The sequence below is a fragment of the Pelodiscus sinensis genome, chromosome 17 (assembly GCF_049634645.1).
Source record: "Pelodiscus sinensis isolate JC-2024 chromosome 17, ASM4963464v1, whole genome shotgun sequence".
Lineage (NCBI taxonomy): Eukaryota > Metazoa > Chordata > Testudines > Trionychidae > Pelodiscus > Pelodiscus sinensis.
In genome coordinates this window covers 23,644,700-23,664,607 of record NC_134727.1, presented here as the reverse complement: position 1 = coordinate 23,664,607, position 19,908 = coordinate 23,644,700, and the positions used below count along the sequence as shown (strand labels likewise).

Below are 19,908 nucleotides of genomic sequence, written 5' to 3'. Positions count from 1 at the left end.
AATCTGGCATTTCTGTGGGGATCTAGTACTGGTGGTGTTGCAGATCAAGAGCAAAATGCTTTAGCAGATCTGTGGGTAGACCCAGGATTTGAACATCATAGGGGGTTGAAACGAGATCTATTAGCAGTGCCCTGTGCTTGCCTGTATTGTTCCTGATGAAAGCTAGTGCGTTAGTCTCTTCCTTTCATGGACATCAAATGCATCCTCCAAGATTATTTTTTTTAAAAGCAATACAATACTGTATCTCGTTCAATCTCAGAGGTGATTCTGCAGGATGAATGGAGTGCTCATTGTGAAATCATCCCCATTGCTAGGTGTTTTGTCAATTTTTTTTTCTTTTCTTTCAGCTGCCCAGTTGGATAATATCGGATTCAGCATTATCCGGAAATGCATACATGCTGTTGAAACAAGAGGTATATTAATTCACCAGATGGCCTTGTTTTTAGGGAAACTCTTACATCCGCTTTTAGCATTGTCTGTGCTTGCCTTCTCTTTTTGCACCCAGAGATGATTTATTAACCCTCAGAATCATTTTTGATATACCTCATTATAGGCTCGCATGGTGCTCTAGCTGGGCGTATACTTTACCTTGAATAACTGTCAAACACATGCAGATATCAGAAACAGAAAGACGCACTAAGAAATGTTGGTCAAGATTTTTGAAATAAGGAGGGAATTTAATTTAAAATCTAATTTGGGCATAATTTAATGTGCAAATACATAGTTACAGGATAGTGAGTACAAGTGCACTTTAAATCTTGCATGAAATTCCACACGTAGACCAGGTGTATATAAATACAGTAAAACTCCAATTGTCCAGCATCCAGTGGTCCGGCACTCCCGATAGTCCGGCACCAACTTGAACCTGGAAGTGCTCCAGCCAGCCGGACAATTGGAGCTGCTCTGCGCCACTTCCCCAAGTCCGCTGCTGAAACTCATCAGCGGCGGACTTGGGGAAGCGGCGCAGAGCAGAGCAACTGGGGTGCTGCCGGGTTGGTCCTACACCCCCCTGCTCCGCGCTCGGCAGCACCCCAGCTGATCTGCTCCGGGCTGCTTCCCCAAGTCCACCGCTGCTGAAACTGACAAGCAACGGACTTGGGGGAGTTGCGGAGCAGAGCAGCTGGGGTGCTTCCGGGCACCGAGCAGGGGGGTGAGGAGCAGCGCTACGGGACCAACTGGGCAGCACCCCACCTGCTCTGCCCCGCTGCTTCCCCAAGTCGCCGCTGCTGCTTGCAGCCCCAGCTGGCCTGTTGCCAGCGGCTGCACGGGGCTTCCTCCGCCTCCCTGCAAAACAGTGGAGGGTTCGCCCCATGCTGTGCTGTTCCCCGCCGACCTCCCCCCCCCCCAGAGCCATCACAGCCCCCCTGCCAGAGTACCTCCTGATACTCTGGCATATCCGATAATCTGGCACCCCCTAGACCCCAAAGGTGCCAGACTATTGGAAGTCTACTGTAGTTTTAATCACTGTCGTATCTGCACCCCTCTCAAATAAATGTAATTAACATCCTTGTAAAGTAGAGAAATATTATTCCCGTTTGACAGATGGGGCAGGCACAAGTAAGAGAAACTGACTTGCCCTCAGTAATGTAGGAAACTTGTGACTGAGCCAGACTTGAACCCAGGTCTTCCAAGTCCCAGTCCATAGTTCCAATTTGTAGCTCTCCATCCAACCTGTAAGGGAATTCAGGACATTGAGTAGTGTTTGGAACTGAGCATTTACCATTCTGCAGCGACTGCAGTGCTGCCGAGGCGCTGATCATGGGATATAGAGTGTGCAGTGGTTATTGAAAAGCTGCAGGCTGGTGAAGTTTTTCAGCTCCCTAAAGAAAGAAAAGTAGTTTGCATTATTGATATTTTCCTGCTGTCCATGATCCAGACTGTTCAGATAACAGCCTGGCTGTGATTAAAACACTGTTTATTTTTTTAAAGGCAAATAAAGCCAACAAGAATATTTAGACCTGCAGAGGTCAAAATGCCCTCGACTCTCATTCCCTTCAGTAAGCCAGGAGGGTCATTCAGCTTCCATTAGTCAGGTCCTTGGACTGGTGTCTGTGACATCAAAATAGCTCTCTGATGTTTGCCATTTATTTACTTACTTCTGTACTAGCATTGGCAGTCCTTTGGATCAGAACCATATTGTGCTGTATACTCTGCTAATGCTTAGAAAGACACATTGCCAGACCAGCAGGTCTTAATATCAAATTCCTCAACCCACCCACCTGTTGCCAATCGACTGATATTTGTTTCTGGTGCTTTCCTTCTTTCCTGTTTCATCAGTGTGGAGAGAAGGTACCACTATCCTCTGATTCCTGAGCTGATCGGGATACAACACTTTCTTGAAATAAATACATAAAAATCCAGGCATTAAAATCAAATTTCAACCCTCTCTACACTAGCTGGGCTGAGGGTGTAGCGTGCAGCTGGTGGAAAGCTTTAATTACTGCAGCTATTAGCAAAGCCAAGAAAATGAAAGAAATGTTAATAGTTCTTTTAACATTCTCCTAATTAAGTAACCTCTTTATTTTCCCAGGGATCAATGAGCAAGGGCTCTACAGAATTGTTGGAGTAAACTCCAGAGTTCAAAAGCTATTGAGTATCTTAATGGGTAAGTGTCTCAAATCCGCATTAGAGGGAAGCAGCTTATTACCAGGCCCAGTGATGGAGGCTGTCGAAATACCAGAACCTGGGGTGGGAATTCCACTTCATGAAATGTAGTCTCATTAACATGGTCTGTGCGGGGTCAAAAGAGTGCAAGGATTGGAACACTAGGAATTATATAGGGCATTCACTTAAAGGAGCTTTTATTTCACCTGGTCTGTTGCTTGTGCCTCACTAGTATGCTCCCCAAGTCTTGGCAGTCTTCCCAAATGCAGCCTATAACCTTCAGGAAAAAAATAGCTGAACCGTATGTTCAGTTTTATTCCTGTATCTGCCACATGCTGTCTCTCAAGTTTTGCTTCTATTTCATATTGCTCATGCTTCTAGTTGCTCTCCCTTTAGACCTAATTTTCCTGGCCAGCTATGTTTACTGCAAGCAGCATTGTTTTATTCTCGCCCCCACATACCCTTTCTTGTTGTTAACTTCCCCTGGAGCAGGTCATAAAAGAATCTCGTTTTCAGTCGGACTTTAACACAGCCACCCGAACAGTTGGTCAGAGTGTGATGGAAATAGTCTAGATTGACTGGATGGCGATAGCTAGTGAGTATGTAGTGGGTGTAGCTGCTGTTGGATTGTGTGGGGCAGTGGCTGTTCCATAATTTCATCTGGTTCCCACCGCCCACCCCCCAATAAAACCCTTTGAAAGAGCTTGTTTATATGTAGATGAATGTGCTAAAGGAAACGGCAAAAGGGGATGACACATCGTTAGGGCTCTGTGTCTGACCAACGAGGCTCAACCCAGTGTTTGAAAATGTACTCTTGCGACAGAGTCCTAGACAGGCCTTCAAACATCTCTCCCATGTAGAAGTTCAAGGCTACTTGCCCGTTTGAAGTTCGAGGCTACTCTTCCTCTCTGTGTGCATGCCAGACAGCCTGGTGATGTGACACCATCTCCTTTTTCGTTCCTCCTTTGTGCTAAGCTCTTGTGCATTGCAGATTGCCTTCTGCCTTCATAGTTCCATTGCTCTCATTGTGAAGTATGGAGAACAGCAAATCATGGGAGTTTTGAAAGCTGAAAACTTCATGGCAAGGTGCAGTTCTTCAGAGGTCAGTGCAGATTCAGCAGGGCCCCAAAATCTCATTTAGTGTGTGTTTGTGGGGTGGGGGAGAGGGGTGTTTCTCCACTATGTGCCTTGCCATGAAACTTACGGGTTGCAAGTCCCCTGATCCCATTCACATCCTATCAGCCAGCAACATGAGCAAAACATGGCTGATCCACATTTAATACTGCTGCCCCTTTGAGATCCAGGCAGAAACATTCCTCACTTTGCTACCCGTTGGAAGTCAGCAGTCTCAGGCAGTTAACTATGCCACATATCCCTGTTGCTGGCTCTGTTCATGTGGCAGTAGCAGTGTACAACAGGCAGCAAAGAGTTCAATGGCCAGGCTGACACATCGATGCAAAAGTTCAGCAAAACTTAAAACAAATACAGCTGCTCACATGAGAGAGCAGTTTAGGGGGGTTTTTAATTTGTTTTTTGCCTGATTGCTCTGGATTCTGAAACGAAACCATGACAGAAGGAAATTTCCATGTGGGTTTCCAAAGAGATAACTTGCTATAAGCCAAAGCATGTGGTTTTCAGCCCGGTTTAAACCAGTTTAAAAACTTCATTTAGATTTAATACCCTCCAGAGTTGCAATACCATAGGCAATTATGAAAAGAGCACTTGAACGCTGTACACAGTCAGAAGGGCGGCGTTCCAACCCCACCTCATGCTATTTGGTGGCTAGTAGGTCCAATATGAATTAGTAGTTGTCCCTCACTAGTAGATGCCTGTAACTGAATATTTCGTTATTTGTCCAATTCCCATCCCTGTTTACTTCATTCCCACTCCCATGATCTATGACTAACCACTAAAATGATCATTTAATGTTGACACTAAAATTTCATAATGGTGCTTGAAAGTGAGGTTAACGGGACAGATGCATTCACACCTTTGTCATTGTTCAGTCTCTCTGCAGACTGGGGTTGCCAGCTTTCCGACCAAACGAAGCCAAACAACTTTGCCCTGCTCCTGCTTACTTGATTTCCCCCCACCTTCACTCTCATTTTCACCAGTCTGAGGAGGGTCTCTTTTCGACTGGCTGTTCGGCTGAAAACTGTGCACTTGGCAACCGTATGGGCAGACCAAGGCACACGGCATTTCATCACACTCTGTTCACACCATTTGGATCTTTGCAGTCACAAGGACTGTTGTTTCAATGACAGTTCATCTTAGATTATGGAGAATCAGAATATGGCCTCTGAGCTATGTAATGACGTCATCTGGGCTGGATCTAGTTCACAGGTCATGCAGTTGCCAGCCTGTCTCAAAAAAGAAAACATTAGGTAGTGGCCACTGCCAAACATAAGCAATTAGTTTGAGGGCACCTGATCTGATATGCCAGGACCTTTGGATGGTTTTCGTTTGTTTTGTTTTTTAGCCAGAATGTGTCATATTGAACAGTACCAAAGAATTTGGAATTATTTTCTCCACACAGTGGGCCCAATCACAGCCTTGGTTCCACTCTCTCAAATGTGTCTGTTTCAGTCTAAGATTCCCTGGCTGTAACAGATGGCTGGATTTCGTCCTTTGTGGGTTCTTTAGTGCTGAGAGGAATCAAAGGTTTTGGCCACCCTCCAAAAGCATCATCTCCTTAGTAGCTGAAGACACTCAATCTTTGGCCTCGTGCCTCACAGTGTGGTGATATAGTCTATGTTTGTGTCTTGCCTGCCATGTCTTCATTAGCTGCTGATGTCAGAAGAATAGTAATGAGCCCTAAGCGCGCTGGCAGGCTGGGTGCTCGGGGGTGTCACTCAAGTAGGTGTTGCAAGGTCATTTATTTTAATCCCTGTTGATCTTCAATATTGTTATTGTCTGGCTGGAAAAGGGCATGTCTTGACCTCCTATTAAGAACAGAACCCAAGGGGCGTATCTTTGCTGCCTTCCAGCCTTCAGGCTGATGCAAGCTTTCTGTAAAGGAAGAGCCAAACTGAGCTCTGTCTCCGCCTCCCTTCCCCACTGCCTGTTTAGGACTTAATGTGTTTATAGTAAAAGCAACATGCTGCTCAAATATTGACTGTTCAGATCAAAACCTCATGCGCGAAGGAACCAGATTTTGCTTACAACTTCAGGTTCCCTTATATTTAGAATGAATGTGGTTAGCGTTAGTGACTCCCATAGAGATTAAATGGCAAGTGGATCAGGTTTCAGAGAGCAGTGATTGGTGTAAGTGGTATGCCCCTGAGAAGGCCTTTGGAGTGAGGTTTTTCTACAGAATGTGCTACGCTGCTGTGTGCTCGGATTGGCGGTATTTGCGGATGGCCATTTGGACTGGCAGCAGTGGTATCAGACTCAAACACAGTCCCTGCCCCACTCTTGCGCTGGACTCAGACAAACCCTTTTCCTTGGGTGCACCTCAGTTTCCCTGCTGGGGAAATGGTGACACTTTCTGTCAGGGTTTCTGTTTGGGACTTAGGTCGTTAGCATTTGTGAAGTGTTTATATTTCTTTAGCCCCTGCAATTAAGAATCTCCAAGAACAGCTGGCTTTGAAGTTTTGTATTGTTAAGAGGCACACACGTGTGTGCGTGAGCAGTATAGTAATAGAACCAACATGAATATCTATTTTGTAGAGCAGTGGTTTTCAAACTTTTTATTCTCCCAACCCAGTTGAAGAAAATTGATGCCTGTGATCCAGCATAATTCCATCTTTTGACTAGTGTGTGGACTCTGGGGTAGGACCAAGATCGGGGAGTTTGGGATGCAGGAGGGGGTGTCTGAGTTTAGGGGAGGGGACCACAGGACTAGGGCAGGAAAATGGGGTGCACATCTGGTGGCTCTCGGTCAGCAGAACAGCAGGTATGCTGCTGCAGGTTTCCTGTTTGTCTTGGCACTGTGGGATGCTCTGTGCCTGGAAGCAGCCACCAGCTAATCAGGCTTCTAGGGGAGGTGTGCAAGCACCTCTGCATGCTGCCCCCCCTCAACTCCTATTGGCTGGGAACCAGCTTGGAGCTAGTGCTCGGGGAGCTGTGGCTCTCTCATCTAAGAGCTGGACCTGCTGCTGGCCACTTCCAGGACATAGTGCAGTCCTCGGTGCAAGGACTAGCAGGAAGCCTGCCGTAGCATCCCACTGGTCACCTAATGACCCTATAGCAAGGTGACTCAGTGTCTGACATTTCGCAACCTAGTACTGGGTTGTGACCCATACCTTGAAAATCCCTGCCTTAGAAGTTCCTAATTAAGATACATGGTGGAGTATAACATACCGAGTGATTCTATTGGTCTGGGCCAGGGGTGGAAGTATAGTCAGTGGTGAGTGAAACTTCCTAGAGTCATTGGCCTTTTGGATGAAAAGTGTTTATGGCTGTTTTTGGAACCATTCTATGTCACCAACGTAGCAATCAGAATTAGTACCTGGTCACAGACTGTATCCCAGGCAGCTTTGATTTATCATAAAGTGGCGAGGAATTGAAATAAAGGCAGCCTGGTGGCTGATACTGTTTCCCACCCCCTTATGTCTCCCAGAAATTAACTGAAGGCATTCTGCGGTACTTTTGGAATGATGTCGATGGATAGGCCAATGGGTATTTCAGACACCAGCTGGAAGAATCAGTCTCTGGGGAGCAGCTGGGCCATTGTATGCAAGCATCTCACTGTATTTCCATTATAGAGCTTGTTGTTACCAGAGTTTAATCCTTCTCAGTCATTTAACTTAACATCAAGCAGCAGTTGGGCAGCCCCAGATAACTTGATTCACTGTCCCGTGGGAGCTGTTGAGTTGCTTGTGTGCCTGGATGGGCAGGCTTAGGATTGGAGATGATGCCTACAGTTCCTCTCAGTCATCGCTGCTGTTGTCTGCACCAAAAAACAAAACCCACTTCCTAACGTCTGCTGATCTTGGAATCTGTTGTGTTTGGGGCTGCCTTGTTTTTCTTCAGATGACCACCACGTAATCCTTTAAATCATAGTAACAATCTCTGTCCTTTTGTTCCGTTTATTCATAACAGCTTGGATGCAGTAGAAACTCCAGGTGGTGAGATGTTTATGATTAGGCAGGACAAAACACTCATAAATATGCATGAAGAAGAATTTTGCACGGGGTCGGGGAGAGGGGCGGATGAGTTGACCTCTTCCAACTCTGTTTTGATAAGGGGTTTTTGGAAGAAGAAGTGTTTGTGCTTCTATCTTCCATTATTGTTCACATTCATCTTTGCTGTGTTTGTACATTCATCTTGCTTAGACGTCTCTAAACACCTGTGTAGGCACTGATATAAAAAAACTTTACGTTCTGCTACTTTTGACTGTATCAAGTTAATTTTAACCAATAAACATGGTTTCTTCAAAAAGCAAGTCAGATGGCAAGTCACACTGAAAATGATTAGGAAGAATTGTGTTAATTTGTGTGATGACTGGGTGATTTTTTAATTACAGGCAGTCCCCGGGTTACATACAAGACAGGGACTGTAGGTTTGTTCTTAAGTTGAATTTGTATGTAAGTCGGAACTGGTACATATTGTAGGGGAAACTCTAGCCAAACATTTCTCCAGAGCTCAGTTTTATTCTCCCACACCTCACTTCCCTCAGTCCTTTAATCTCAAACTGAGGTGTCTGCTGAGAAAAGCCGCTCCGTGTCTCCCTGGTCTGCTGGGGGAGGTGCTAGCTTCGCGTCTCCCTGGTCTGCTGGGGGGAAGCAGCTAGTGCGGGGTTGCCTCACCCCGTTTGTAAGTAGGGATCCGATGTAAGTCGGATCCATTTAACCCGGGGACTGTCTGTAATAATTTATCTTTTTCACTTTCCTTTTCGATGTGTTTTTTCTTTAAAATAACCCCATTGTCATTAAGAAAATCCTAATTCTTGTTCAATGCATACTTTCAGTTGCTTTCAAAATTACAACTTTAACCTATTGTTTTACTATTCAGGAATATATTATACATGAATGCAAGAAAAAGCAACCATTGAGTTGAAGTCGGGAAATGACAGAGGGGAATAAGCTGCACCTAGCAGTGTGATATTTGGCTTTGGTAGTCATTATATGCTTTAGGAGTCTGTTTCCTACAGGCTGGCTGGCAAGCACTTTTTTAGTTGCATGAAACGCAATTGCACCTTTTGCACCAATGGCAGATCAAGGCTCACTTTCTAGTTTTATATCTGAGTTGTGTATAATCAGTGTCCTGAGCTTGTAATCAAGGCCTAGGGTTTTATTTATCACTCTTCAATGGTTAGGAAATTAATACACTCAATTTCACCTTCCAATAGTTAAAAGGTTGAGACTTAAATTAGACAATAAACAAACTCCTAAATGGAATATAAACAAGCACAAAAGCAATTGGAAGCACATACTTGTGCCTGCACTAGGAACTTATTCATGGCTTTTCCCCTCTGAAACAGTGACCAGACAATGCTTTTCAATTGTTATTTGGAGGAGCCATGATACTCACTCCTACAGATCGCATACCTGAGCTTTTACCTAGGTAACCACCGATAGTGCCAATTAATGCAAATATAATGTTGGATTTTAGTGTCATTTGGTTTTAATTCTTGGTGACAGTTGTCATGGTGATCTTTGGAACATGGACAGTTGTGTGCTAGGAACTGGTCTGAAAGTGACTGCTCCATTTACATATGACACTGAACAGACACCTGATGGTAACCAATTCCAGAAATCCTTTGGGCCTGTAGCACTGAAGTACAAAATGCTAGAAATCTTCAGGAAGAAAAAATGTTTCCTGCCTTTTTTTCAATAGTTATTTTACTGTAATAGCATTAGGCTATTTCACCAGAGCTTGCACAGAAACTGATAAAATACTGCCTTAAGTATTATCTGACTACAAACAGTGACTTCGAAATAACCCCTAGCTACCTGATCTGGTTGGAGACTTACAGAGATCAGAGAAGAAGCAGCATGACTCCAGATTCTTAAAAGCACAACTTCCTCTGCAGTTGTTTCAGATCTTGCTTTTGGGAAGAAAACATCTTGCTGGCTAAAGCCTCGTATTCAGTCTATGCAGAACAGCTGCACGTTTTTGTTTGTTTGTTTGTTTAAGTGAATTTTTAAAAGATGCACACAAAGGGCAGGGAGGCCCCTGGAGGAGATTAGGGGAAGGAGAGGAGTAAGCAGTATTTAAAAATAAACGTAGAATAAATGAGAGAATTTCCCTGGACACAGACATTGTGAGTGCCTTCACCCCATAAATGCCAGCATAGGGATATGCCAGGGTGTGCAGTTGGAGTGGATGCTGTGCATGGCAGAAGTTCTAAGCAGATTGGGTTGAGTCATTTTCAGTTCCTGCAGCAGCCTAGGATTAGCAGGATACAAAATGACTTTCAGATGCTGCCCCTCACCCCAACTCCTTCTGCCCCGTTGCAAAGTTTATATTGTGCCTCTGTAAAGTGCAGTGCAGAATTTCATCCTGTGTGTTTACACTGCTGAGGAGCCAAGAGGGTCTCCAGGGATGGCCTCTTGCTCGGGCCACCATGATGCCAAGCCTGTTTTGGGTTGGGGAGGAAGGGGCCTGGTAAAGCCTCGCCTGAAATCATCCAGCAGAGGGTGCGGAAGAACCATTTACAGCCATTTGTTGACCAATCCTTTCTGAATGTGCCAAGGTGCTTCCACATTTTTCCTGGGCCCAGTTGGAGTGCGGGGAGCCAAACCTGGCAGTCTTTACAGGTGGGCTGAGCAGGTTGTTGGGCCAGAGGACACAGAGGCAGTCAGAGAGTTGAGAACCCAGAAAGAAAACAGCTGTGCCCAACATTCCCTTTGTGTTCAGGGCCTGATCCTGCGAGGTCTTGAGCCTCTGTGAACATGGAACAAGGCATCGAGGGCACTCTGCAGGATCTTGCATGACTGGGTCCTCTGCCCCCCTTTTCACTGCTAATTACATTTTTGCTTTGCTGGGCTGTAGCAGAACCACGAGACAGGCTCTGTTGTTAGTGCTGTATTCAGTTTGCCCTGGGAGCTGCCACTGGGGGGAAAAGCATTCCTTTGGCAGGGAGGTAAAAGTGGACAAGTTGGTCTTTGTGGGCTGGAAGAAGGCAGCCATCCATAGCTTCAGTGGATTCCTTCCATGTGTGTCTGTGCCAGCCAAAGGAAGAGTTTTTTTTATGCCTCTGTGGCCAGAGGAAAGAGCTGGAGAGTAGCCATTCACCACGACATAGCTGGAGAAGCTTGGGGAAATGAGCATGTGGACATAAAAGGTGAGCTGCTGGTTCACTCTGATCTGGCCGTTGTTTGTGCAGTGGTTTTCTTCCCCTGTCCAACGGGTGCAATGGATCCTCTCTCCTTCTGTGCCTTCATGGTGGCATGGAAAGGAATGTTTGCATTTGGGACTCATAAAGTTTAAAAACAGTCCTGGGACAGGCCGGGTGGTTAGTGCTTTGCATTGCCAAGCTGGAGGTGTTGGCTGCCCCTCCTCACTGAGGCGCCTCACTTTCTGGGCTGCTAAGTGTTGAGCCCAGTGACTGCCTGGACCAGCTCCTGAATCCAAACCAACTCTTCTTGGGCAAAGAGGGCAGCTGCAATGTCAGGAATTAGAAGGTGAAGGGCAAAGTTAAAGCTGCGCTGAGCAGGTGTGTAGAGAGCAACAGTCAGCGTGGGAAAGGAAACTGCTGATGTGAATATGAACCCACAGCACTGCCTGCCAGCAGAGTTTAATTTGTTCCCAGGTAGGATCAGAAGACATCATCTCCCAGCATACCAGAGAGATCGGCAGGGAAGTGCAGAAATTGGCAGCCCTTTCTGAAAACAAAGATTGCCTGGGAGTCTCTGGACAGGCTGACCTGGAAATACAGTGTATTAAAATGGATGTGCTTAAGCTCTGAGAGACTTGCCTCATATTGCTATAAAAAGTCCTATAGCCTGACTGTTATTTGAATCTTTTTTTTTTCTGTAATGTTACATAATGGTTGGTTGGTTGGAGACCTGGCATAGGCAAAGGCTAAATAGCTGGTTTACTAAATGTGGTTCATGCAATGGCTTGCACATGTAAAACTTGCCAATTTCTGCTCACTTGAGCCAGGCTCTGTCTTTTGTTGTCTTGCTGTTTGAGCCGGATTGCCCCTAGCATTAAGAGATTTGCAATTATGTTTGACACAATCTCCAGAGTTTGCTCATGTTGTGGAAGTTCAGAAGTTTTTTGTAAATCTCTGCATTTGACTCCAGGGATAGGGCGGAATGATTCAGACATTTAAAAAAAAAATCTTTAAGGATGCCAAGGAACAGTCTGCTGAGAAGAGGATGTAGGAAACTAATAGAATGACATCAAGAGGCCAGAGGTGAAAAAACAAACCGAAGTATGATTCTTCTAAGCCAGGAACCTGCCCAATGTGAGCTGGCTTCCCTGACTCATTGCTGTACAATATTTAAAAACAGATTTTGGTATTTCTCTCCTCATCAAAATAAACAAGAATACCCCACTTTGTCACCCGTATAGCTGTAGAGAAAGTTGATCATGTACAAGCTTCCATGCAGTTGAACTCTGCCAGCAGGGCCCCTGAGGATATTTGCAGATGTTTTTGCTTTTGCAAGCCAATGGGAACTTTATGGCCTGAGTTTTCTCCCTCCACCTTCTAGCAGCAAATGCCAGAGAGTGCTTTTGCCAGACTGACAGCAGGTTTCTGGTGTTGTAAGCTGGAGTCTACAAGGTCAAGTGACACAGTGGATAATTTGCTGACATACTGCTGTGCCAATGTCCTGCTTTGTAGTGCTGGGTGCGACAACTTTGTTTCCTTCTTTTACTCCACTGGCAGAATAAAGTGGCTAAAGCACATGTGTAATATTTCTCCCCTCAATTGCCACCAGGGTCAGGTCTAGTGGTTCTTCTGCCCTGGGCAAGCATACAAATATCTGCTTTTCCCAGCTCCCCATGTCACATGCACACAGTTACTGAATGTCATATTGTCCCTATAATTTTGTTGCCCTAGGCAAATATTTGCCTGCTTTAATTGTATGATACAGCTAGCCCTGGCTAATAGCGGTCACTGTCTATTCCCCACTACTAATTTGTAGTACTGTGTACTAAAATCACTTATCGGTCATTTAGGAACGATTTCCTGCTATTGTTCTTATAACTGTTGTTGTTTTGTTGTTTGTTTATACTGCAATTGTGCCCCAAAGTCTAAATTAAACAGTGTGTATCTAGTTTGATATTTGTTCTGCTCCCATCATTGCAGTACCTAAGCACAGCAGTGCCTTGAAACCTTTTTATTATCACGCTTGAAACAAAATCATTGGTCTCATAACCTAGGACAGTGTTTCTCAACCTTTTTCCATAAAGTACCCCTTTAAAAAAAAAGTACCCCCAGTACCTACAGTTTTCAGAGACAGTTTTTTTCCTACTATTGCAACACATTTGTTTAAACAACTTAATTGTAGCTGGGTGGGCGATGAAATGTTTGGGTTTAAAAAGTACACAAATAATAAAGCGCTGTAAAACTTAAAACAAAAATTCAGTTTTCTCCAAGTTTCAGTTGTGTTGACGTATCCCCCCCCCAGACTTCTCTCAGGTACCCCTAAGGGTACTTGTACCACTTGTTGAGAAACACTGACCTAGGAGTTATCAGCTCCTTTTCCTTTTGCTTTTGAACACATGCAAGTGAGTCCTAGTGTCCCCCCTCTGATTGCTGTCTTCATCCATATCCATGTAAACTGGAACAGCTCGCAAGGCTCCAAGTATTTCTTGGTGGTGGTAATTTCTCAGAAACCTCTCCAAACAGGGCCGTGAGATTTTCCTTCAGAGATAACCCTACAGTAGCAACTTTGGAGGTGACTGTGTTCTTTAATGTGATCTCTTTGGGCTCCTCATTCTTTCATTGCCTTTCTTCCCTAGATCCCAAAACAGCCTCTGAAACAGAAACAGAGATCTGTGCAGAGTGGGAGATAAAGACTATCACCAGTGCATTGAAAAATTACTTAAGGTAAGGAGAAAAGCCTCCTGTGTGTTTTATATCTATTCATAAATATGTAAACTCACCCGCTACCCAAGTTTCTTGACAAGAGAAGGAGTTTAAAATAGGGATGAAAAAATTAGTTTTAAAAGGCAACCACGTAACTGCTAATAACTGGTTACATGCTTCAGGCTCTGCAGTATAAAGCAATAAGCTTCATAATTCAGAGCTTCAGCGAAGCCACTTTCCTGGAAGTTCCTTTCCCAAAGTTCCCTGACGAGGAGCCAGCATGTAACCCAGTGTTTCCCAACTGGGGTTCCGCGGACCATCATCAGGGGTTCAGCGAGCAATCGTGGAATAAATAATGCTGGGCAGGGCCTGGAGCATCTGTCACACCCTTCGCCTCCCGCCCTGGCGCTCGGCTGACTTCTGCGCTGCTCAGCTGGGCCGTTACGCAGGAGCAAGCGGCTGTTTGGGCTCCAGGAGTGAGAAGCAGGAGGAGGAGGAGAAGAGAAAGAGAGTGAGGCAGGAGGGGGAGGATATTTGATATTTGAAAAAAGATTAGATAATACAAAAAAAAAGACAGGAAAATACTCCATTTTTTTCTTACAATGTAAGCTCAAATGCACACACACACACACACACACACACACACACACACACACACCCCTCTTTACAAATAAATTTTCTTGAAAAAAATTCACAGTAATTGAATTGTGCTCCCCGCTGTCAACTTTTTCTGGCCAAACAAACATTTTCATAGGTAGAGGTTCCTCAGGATATGAAAAATTATTTTAGGGTTTCCGCCATGGGAAAAAGGTTGGGAATCACTGGTGTAACATGTGGGGGAGAGAGGGCAGGGGCATGCCATGGCCTGCAGGGGGGAGGGTAAGGCTTGCTTGCGGTGGGCCTCGTGGGGCTGGAGCTGCCCTAGCCTCCTACCAGTGAATTGGAACCGGTATGCATTACCCGTTTAACTTTCACATTCCTAGTTGAAAGCAACTAAGACACTGCTTTTTAAAGACTCCACCTTGCCTTTAACATTGAACTCCATGCATGCTTGGGCAGAACTTTGAGAGTTTACTGAATGCTGCACAAATGGTAAAGCCATAAGTGAACCTCACTGAATTTGTCCCTTGATTCAGTGCATGCCAGTGTGCTGCTGTCTGGTAGATCTGTTTTCCTGATGGTTTAGTGGCAGAAAGTTCAGTGTTTGTGTTTCCAAAAAAGACCGTGAATATTGATAAGGTTTTCTTAGATAGTTAGGCTTAGAACTTTCATGTAGGTACAGTGTAACCACATGAAAACTAATGCCATTATTACAATTGGGTTATCTTCTAGTATTGTATAGGTGTGACCTGTAACATCATTTACTGAAGCACTAGTCCAGCAAAATCTGATACAGTGGAGAGGAATGTTAGTGCCAATATCATAGTGTTTCCTTTGGTGCCCTTGAGATTATTAGTTATTTGGTGATAAATAGGACTGTCAAGCAATTAAAAAAATTAGTGTGATTATTTGTGCGATTAATTGGGCTGTAAACAATAATAGAATATCATTTATTTAAATATTGTTTGATTTTTTTACATTTTCAAATATACATTAATTTCTATTGCAACATGGAATACAAAATGTATAGTGCTCACTTTATACATATTTTTATTACAAATATTTTTGAAAAAAAACCCCAAATAGTATTTTTCAATTCTTTCATTACAAGTACTGTAGTATAGTCTCTTTATCATGAAAACTGCACTGAGAAATGGAGAATTATGTACAAAACAACTGTATTCAAAAATAAAAAAATATAAAACTTTAGAGCCTACAAGTCCACTCAGTCCCACTTCTTGTTCAGACAGTCATTCAGACACATAATTTTGTTTATATTTGAAGGAGATAATATTGCTCACTTACTGTTTACATGTTACCTGAAAGTTATGGACAGGTATTTGCATGGCACTATCATAGCCAGTGTCACAAGACATTTACATACCAGATGGGCTAAAGATTCATATGTCCCTTCATGCTTAAGCCATTAATCTAGAGGCTATGTGGCCACGCTGATAATGTTGTCATATCTCCAGGGAAAGTGTTCTTAAAATGATCAACATCTGCTGGGTCATCATCTGATACTGTCATAGCATGAACTATATGGCAGAAAGTGAATACAACTATGGAGCGGGAGACATACAATTCTCCCCCGAGAAGTTCAGTCACAAACTTAATTAACACATTTTTTAACAAGTAACATCCGTATGGAAGCATTTTCTCTAGAATGATGGCTGAAACATGAAGAGCATATGAATATTTAGCGTATCTAGCACAAATATTCCTTGCAATGCCAGCAACAAAAGTAGCCTGTTATCACTTTCAGGTGATATTGTAAATAAGAAATGGGCAACAGTCTTTCCTATATATATGAACAAACTAGTTAGTGTTAGTGATTGGCTGAACAAGAAGTTGGACTGAGTGGACTTGTAGGTTCTACAAGCTTCTGATAGTGGTCTCCTTCTGATCCTTAATTTTCATTTCTATTGCATCAAATTATGGATTGACAATTAATATTAAAGATAGGATGATCTATCCATAAACTAAAATTATGGTTCGCAGGTAGCATTAGATATTTTGTTATGAACAGTGTACTTCTGCCTACCTCATTTGTATTGTTAAAACACAGAAGAAAGAAACAAAAGCCATCACACAACTCTTTTTCATGGATGGCAGTGTTTGCTCCTGAGTTTCTGAACTGTTAGCAGAGGAATCAGGTATATGGGGAAGACTGAGAATGTGAGAAACAGGACTGGAATAGCAGGCCATTTCACAGCTCAGGGCTGAGGTATATAGGCAAATCTATACACCTCAGACTGTGAGGAACCCTATGACTAAACTATCAGAGAATCTGAAGGGCAAGATTGTGGTACATTTTAAGATCTGTATGGAGAGAATTAGCACAGTACTACCATGTGCCATGCATAGCTCTAGCCCACTGTTTCTTAAATTGTGTTCTGTGGCAAGCCGAAGGTGTGCCGTGGAGAACAACAGAATTCAAAATGGCCACCCTTAAAGGGGCAGGTGACCTTTTTTTCTTCAATAACTTTTTTTTTTTTTTTTGCTCAACAAAAAATCCATGGTGTTCCTCATGAAAAAAAATTATTGTTTGGTGTTCCTCGGTCTTAAAAAGTTTAAGAAACACTTCTCTAGCCAGTGTTATTGGACCTTCACTTCCATCAGCACCAAAATTTACATAAGCTTTCCCTCAGAATGAGAGTTAAGACTTCCAAGGCACAAAAATGGATGGATGTGGAAAATTCTTTATGACGGTGATGACTGTTAAAATTTTAGAGCTGTTTTCTGTAACACATTTTAACATTAAATTGTTGTAGTATTTCATTTTACACACACACACACACACACACACACACACACACACACACACACACACACACAAATGAATACAGAGAGGCTTATCATGTGTTGATTCTGCTGTAGTAGCTCTTTTAGTTAGAGAGGAAAGTCTCCTTTGTATAGTACGTTTTTTTTCTGATGACACGAAACTAGTTAGGATAGTTGGTATTGTCTAGCTGTTCCCTTAATAATTTAAGAATGAATTTATGGTAACAGCTGACTCCAAGCTGCATTTTAGTGATTATTTTTGCTCAAAGATGTATTTGTTGCTATTCCTGTTCCAGAATGCTGCCTGGGCCACTCATGATGTACCAGTTTCAAAGAAGCTTCATCAAAGCAGCAAGTAAGTTTGTGCATGTGAGCTTGTCATAGCCTTCTAAAAAGAAAAATTCATTTGTACTTCTACCCAGCTCTCTCCCACTGAACTTCTGATGCATAGACAGACTTTGGTATATGTTGTAAACCAGAATTAAGGATATTAAAATGCATTTAATGAAGTAAACATGTAACCACTGAAAATTTCAGCAGTTACACACAGGGGAGGGCGGACAGGAGGCGCCTGCATGTACTGCTGCTTCATATCTCCCCCTCCACCCTCACCCCACACATGCTGCTGTGCCTGATACAGAAGCAGCAGTGTGGGGGGAGGGGACAGCTCCCTGCATGTACCAGGAGCCTGTGTGTGACTATGAAGATTAACCTAAGAGTTCAGGCTCATCATTTAACTGTGTACCTAGCTACACTTTCACATCCCTACTTGGAATTAAGATGCAAGGAGCATGCTGTTGTGGGGTGCAGTGTAAAGAAAATGAGTGTAGATGCTGGTGGATGGGAAATGGGAGGAAAAACATTTTTCTGTCCTAGTGTCATGAGAGCATAGCTATGGATGGATGGAAAGGACCCCAAGATCATCTAGTCCAGCCCCCTAGGCTGAGGCAGGACCAAATAAACTTAGGCCAACCCTGACAGGAGTTTATCTGACCTGTTTTTAAGAATGCCAATAATGGGGATTCCACAACCTTCCTTGGAAGGCCTGTACCAATGTTCAGCTGTCCTGATAAACTCTGCCTTCCTCAGATTAAGCCAATTACTTCTTGATCTACTTCAACAGTTGATCACCATCCTCTTCATAACCATCTTTATGTATATTCTAGTCTGTTATCAGGCTACACTTGTTCTCCTTTTTTCAAGACTACACATGACCAGTTTTTTAATCTTTCCTTACAAGTCTGGTTTTCTTCTTTTTCTTCTTCTTTTTTTTTAATTTGTTTCTTTCTGCCAGCCTCTGGAATCTGCCCCCCTCCCCATTTGTCTGCATCTTTCCTAGTGTGACACTCCAGACTGGACACACTACTCCAACTGAGACCTCACTAATACCAGGAAAGAAGGACAACTGCCTTTATCAGCGGTGCAAGTGGACTGGGCTGGGGTGGTACACCGTACCAGATAGTAAATTTTAGCCAATATGGTGAACTGGAAAAACTCTGTGACGGACATCCCCAGCCCTTCCACTGAACTGCCAGGTGTCTCTGTACAGGGCTGAGATCTGGGGTGGGGTGGGAGTGGAAGTGCGATGGCAGCCAGAGGAATTCTGGTGTTCCGCTCCTTTCCCTGCTGCTCCTCCCAATAGGGAAAGGAGACAAATTCTCCCTCTCTTCCCCCTCCATCGCCACACTCCTTCAGCCCCGTACAAAGATGGGACAGATCCATGGAGTGGTAGAGTTGTGAGTTCTACTCCTTTCCCCCTGGGAGTGGTAGCAGGGAAAGGAGGAGCTGTTGGTTGTTCTGCTTCAAGTGCTGTACCAGCCACCTCCCTTCCCCTTCAGGTAACATGGGATGGGGAAGGGAAGATTGTGGGGGGCCCTGGGCTGGGGGCCGGGCAGAGTCACATGGCCCCCCCTTAACTGGTGTGTCTTCTCCCCCATGCTGGTTGAGAATTTTGTTTATTTGCACCCCATGTTTTAAATATAGCACTTTCCTGTTACTACATCCCAGAATTAGGGAAGTTTAAAAATGTACATCGACTATTCAGTTAGTCGATAAGGGCACCTCTGCCTTTGAAGTGTAGCAACAGCCTTGGGGCTATTGCTGCACTTCAAAGGTAAAAGTGCTGCGGGGAGCACGGGGCCAGTGGGGGACTCAAGCAATCTTCCACTGGTCCCGTGCTCCCTGCGGTGTTTTAAAGTGGGAGTGCTGCTCTCCCAGCCGGCCCTGGGCTGCACGCGGCATTTCAAAGCAACAGACCCTGGGCTCCACATGGCACTGCTGCTTTGAAGCACTCTCTCCTCTCCTTCCCTTTCTGCCTCTTTCTGATAGAAGCAGCAAGCGGGGGGAGGGGGAGGAGTGGGGAGCGACTAGTCATTCACATCCCTACCCAGAATTTTTTTTCCCAACTGCACCACATTGTTGAACTCATATTAACTCTGTGATCTGCTATGACCACCAGATCTTTTTCAGCAATACTTAGCCAGTTATATCCACATTTTGTAGTTGTGCGTTGGATTTTCTTCTTCCTAAGTTCAGTGCTTCTTGAACCTTTCCCGCCCAGCTCTATTTAAGACACCTATGTCTGATTGAATTTCTGTCCTGATGTGGGTGTTTTTTTAGTATTAAAAAAGGGAGCAGATAGCAGATGGAATAATATCTTGTTTCCCAATGCAGAGCTGGAGAATCAAGAATCCAGAATCTCAGAAATCCACAACCTTGTGCATCGACTCCCAGAAAAAAACAGACAGATGCTGCAGATGCTTATGAACCACTTGGCAAAGTAAGTGCATGGCTTCGATATGATCTCTTTTTCCATCATCTCTAAAAGTTAATAGTCCTAGAAACATTTCTTGTGTATGTGGTCTTGAGTTAGATCTGACTGCATAATGAGAACTGTAAACCTATGTGTGAAAGAAGCATTAATGCGAAAAAGGACGGGGGGGAGGGGAACATGCAGTAGGGAGGAAATTCGAACTTTCTCACTGGCATGTATG

General features: G+C 44.0%; 1 protein-coding gene across 5 annotated transcripts in view; it reads left to right on the top strand.

The window, feature by feature from the left end:
- ARHGAP26 (Rho GTPase activating protein 26) overlaps positions 1 to 19,908 on the top strand; it is a 354,648-nt gene that overhangs the window by 177,895 nt on the left and 156,845 nt on the right. For all 5 annotated transcript variants that reach the window (XR_012896344.1, XR_012896345.1, XM_006128543.4 and 2 more), the window contains exons 13-17: positions 348 to 413; positions 2,531 to 2,605; positions 13,465 to 13,552; positions 17,212 to 17,270; positions 19,589 to 19,694. Coding sequence is in view for 3 of the 5 variants with exons in the window: in XM_006128543.4 (XP_006128605.1) it covers positions 348 to 413; positions 2,531 to 2,605; positions 13,465 to 13,552; positions 17,212 to 17,270; positions 19,589 to 19,694 (394 nt within the window). In the remaining 2 variants the exon portion in view is untranslated. The remainder of the gene's footprint in view (positions 1 to 347; positions 414 to 2,530; positions 2,606 to 13,464; positions 13,553 to 17,211; positions 17,271 to 19,588; positions 19,695 to 19,908) is intronic.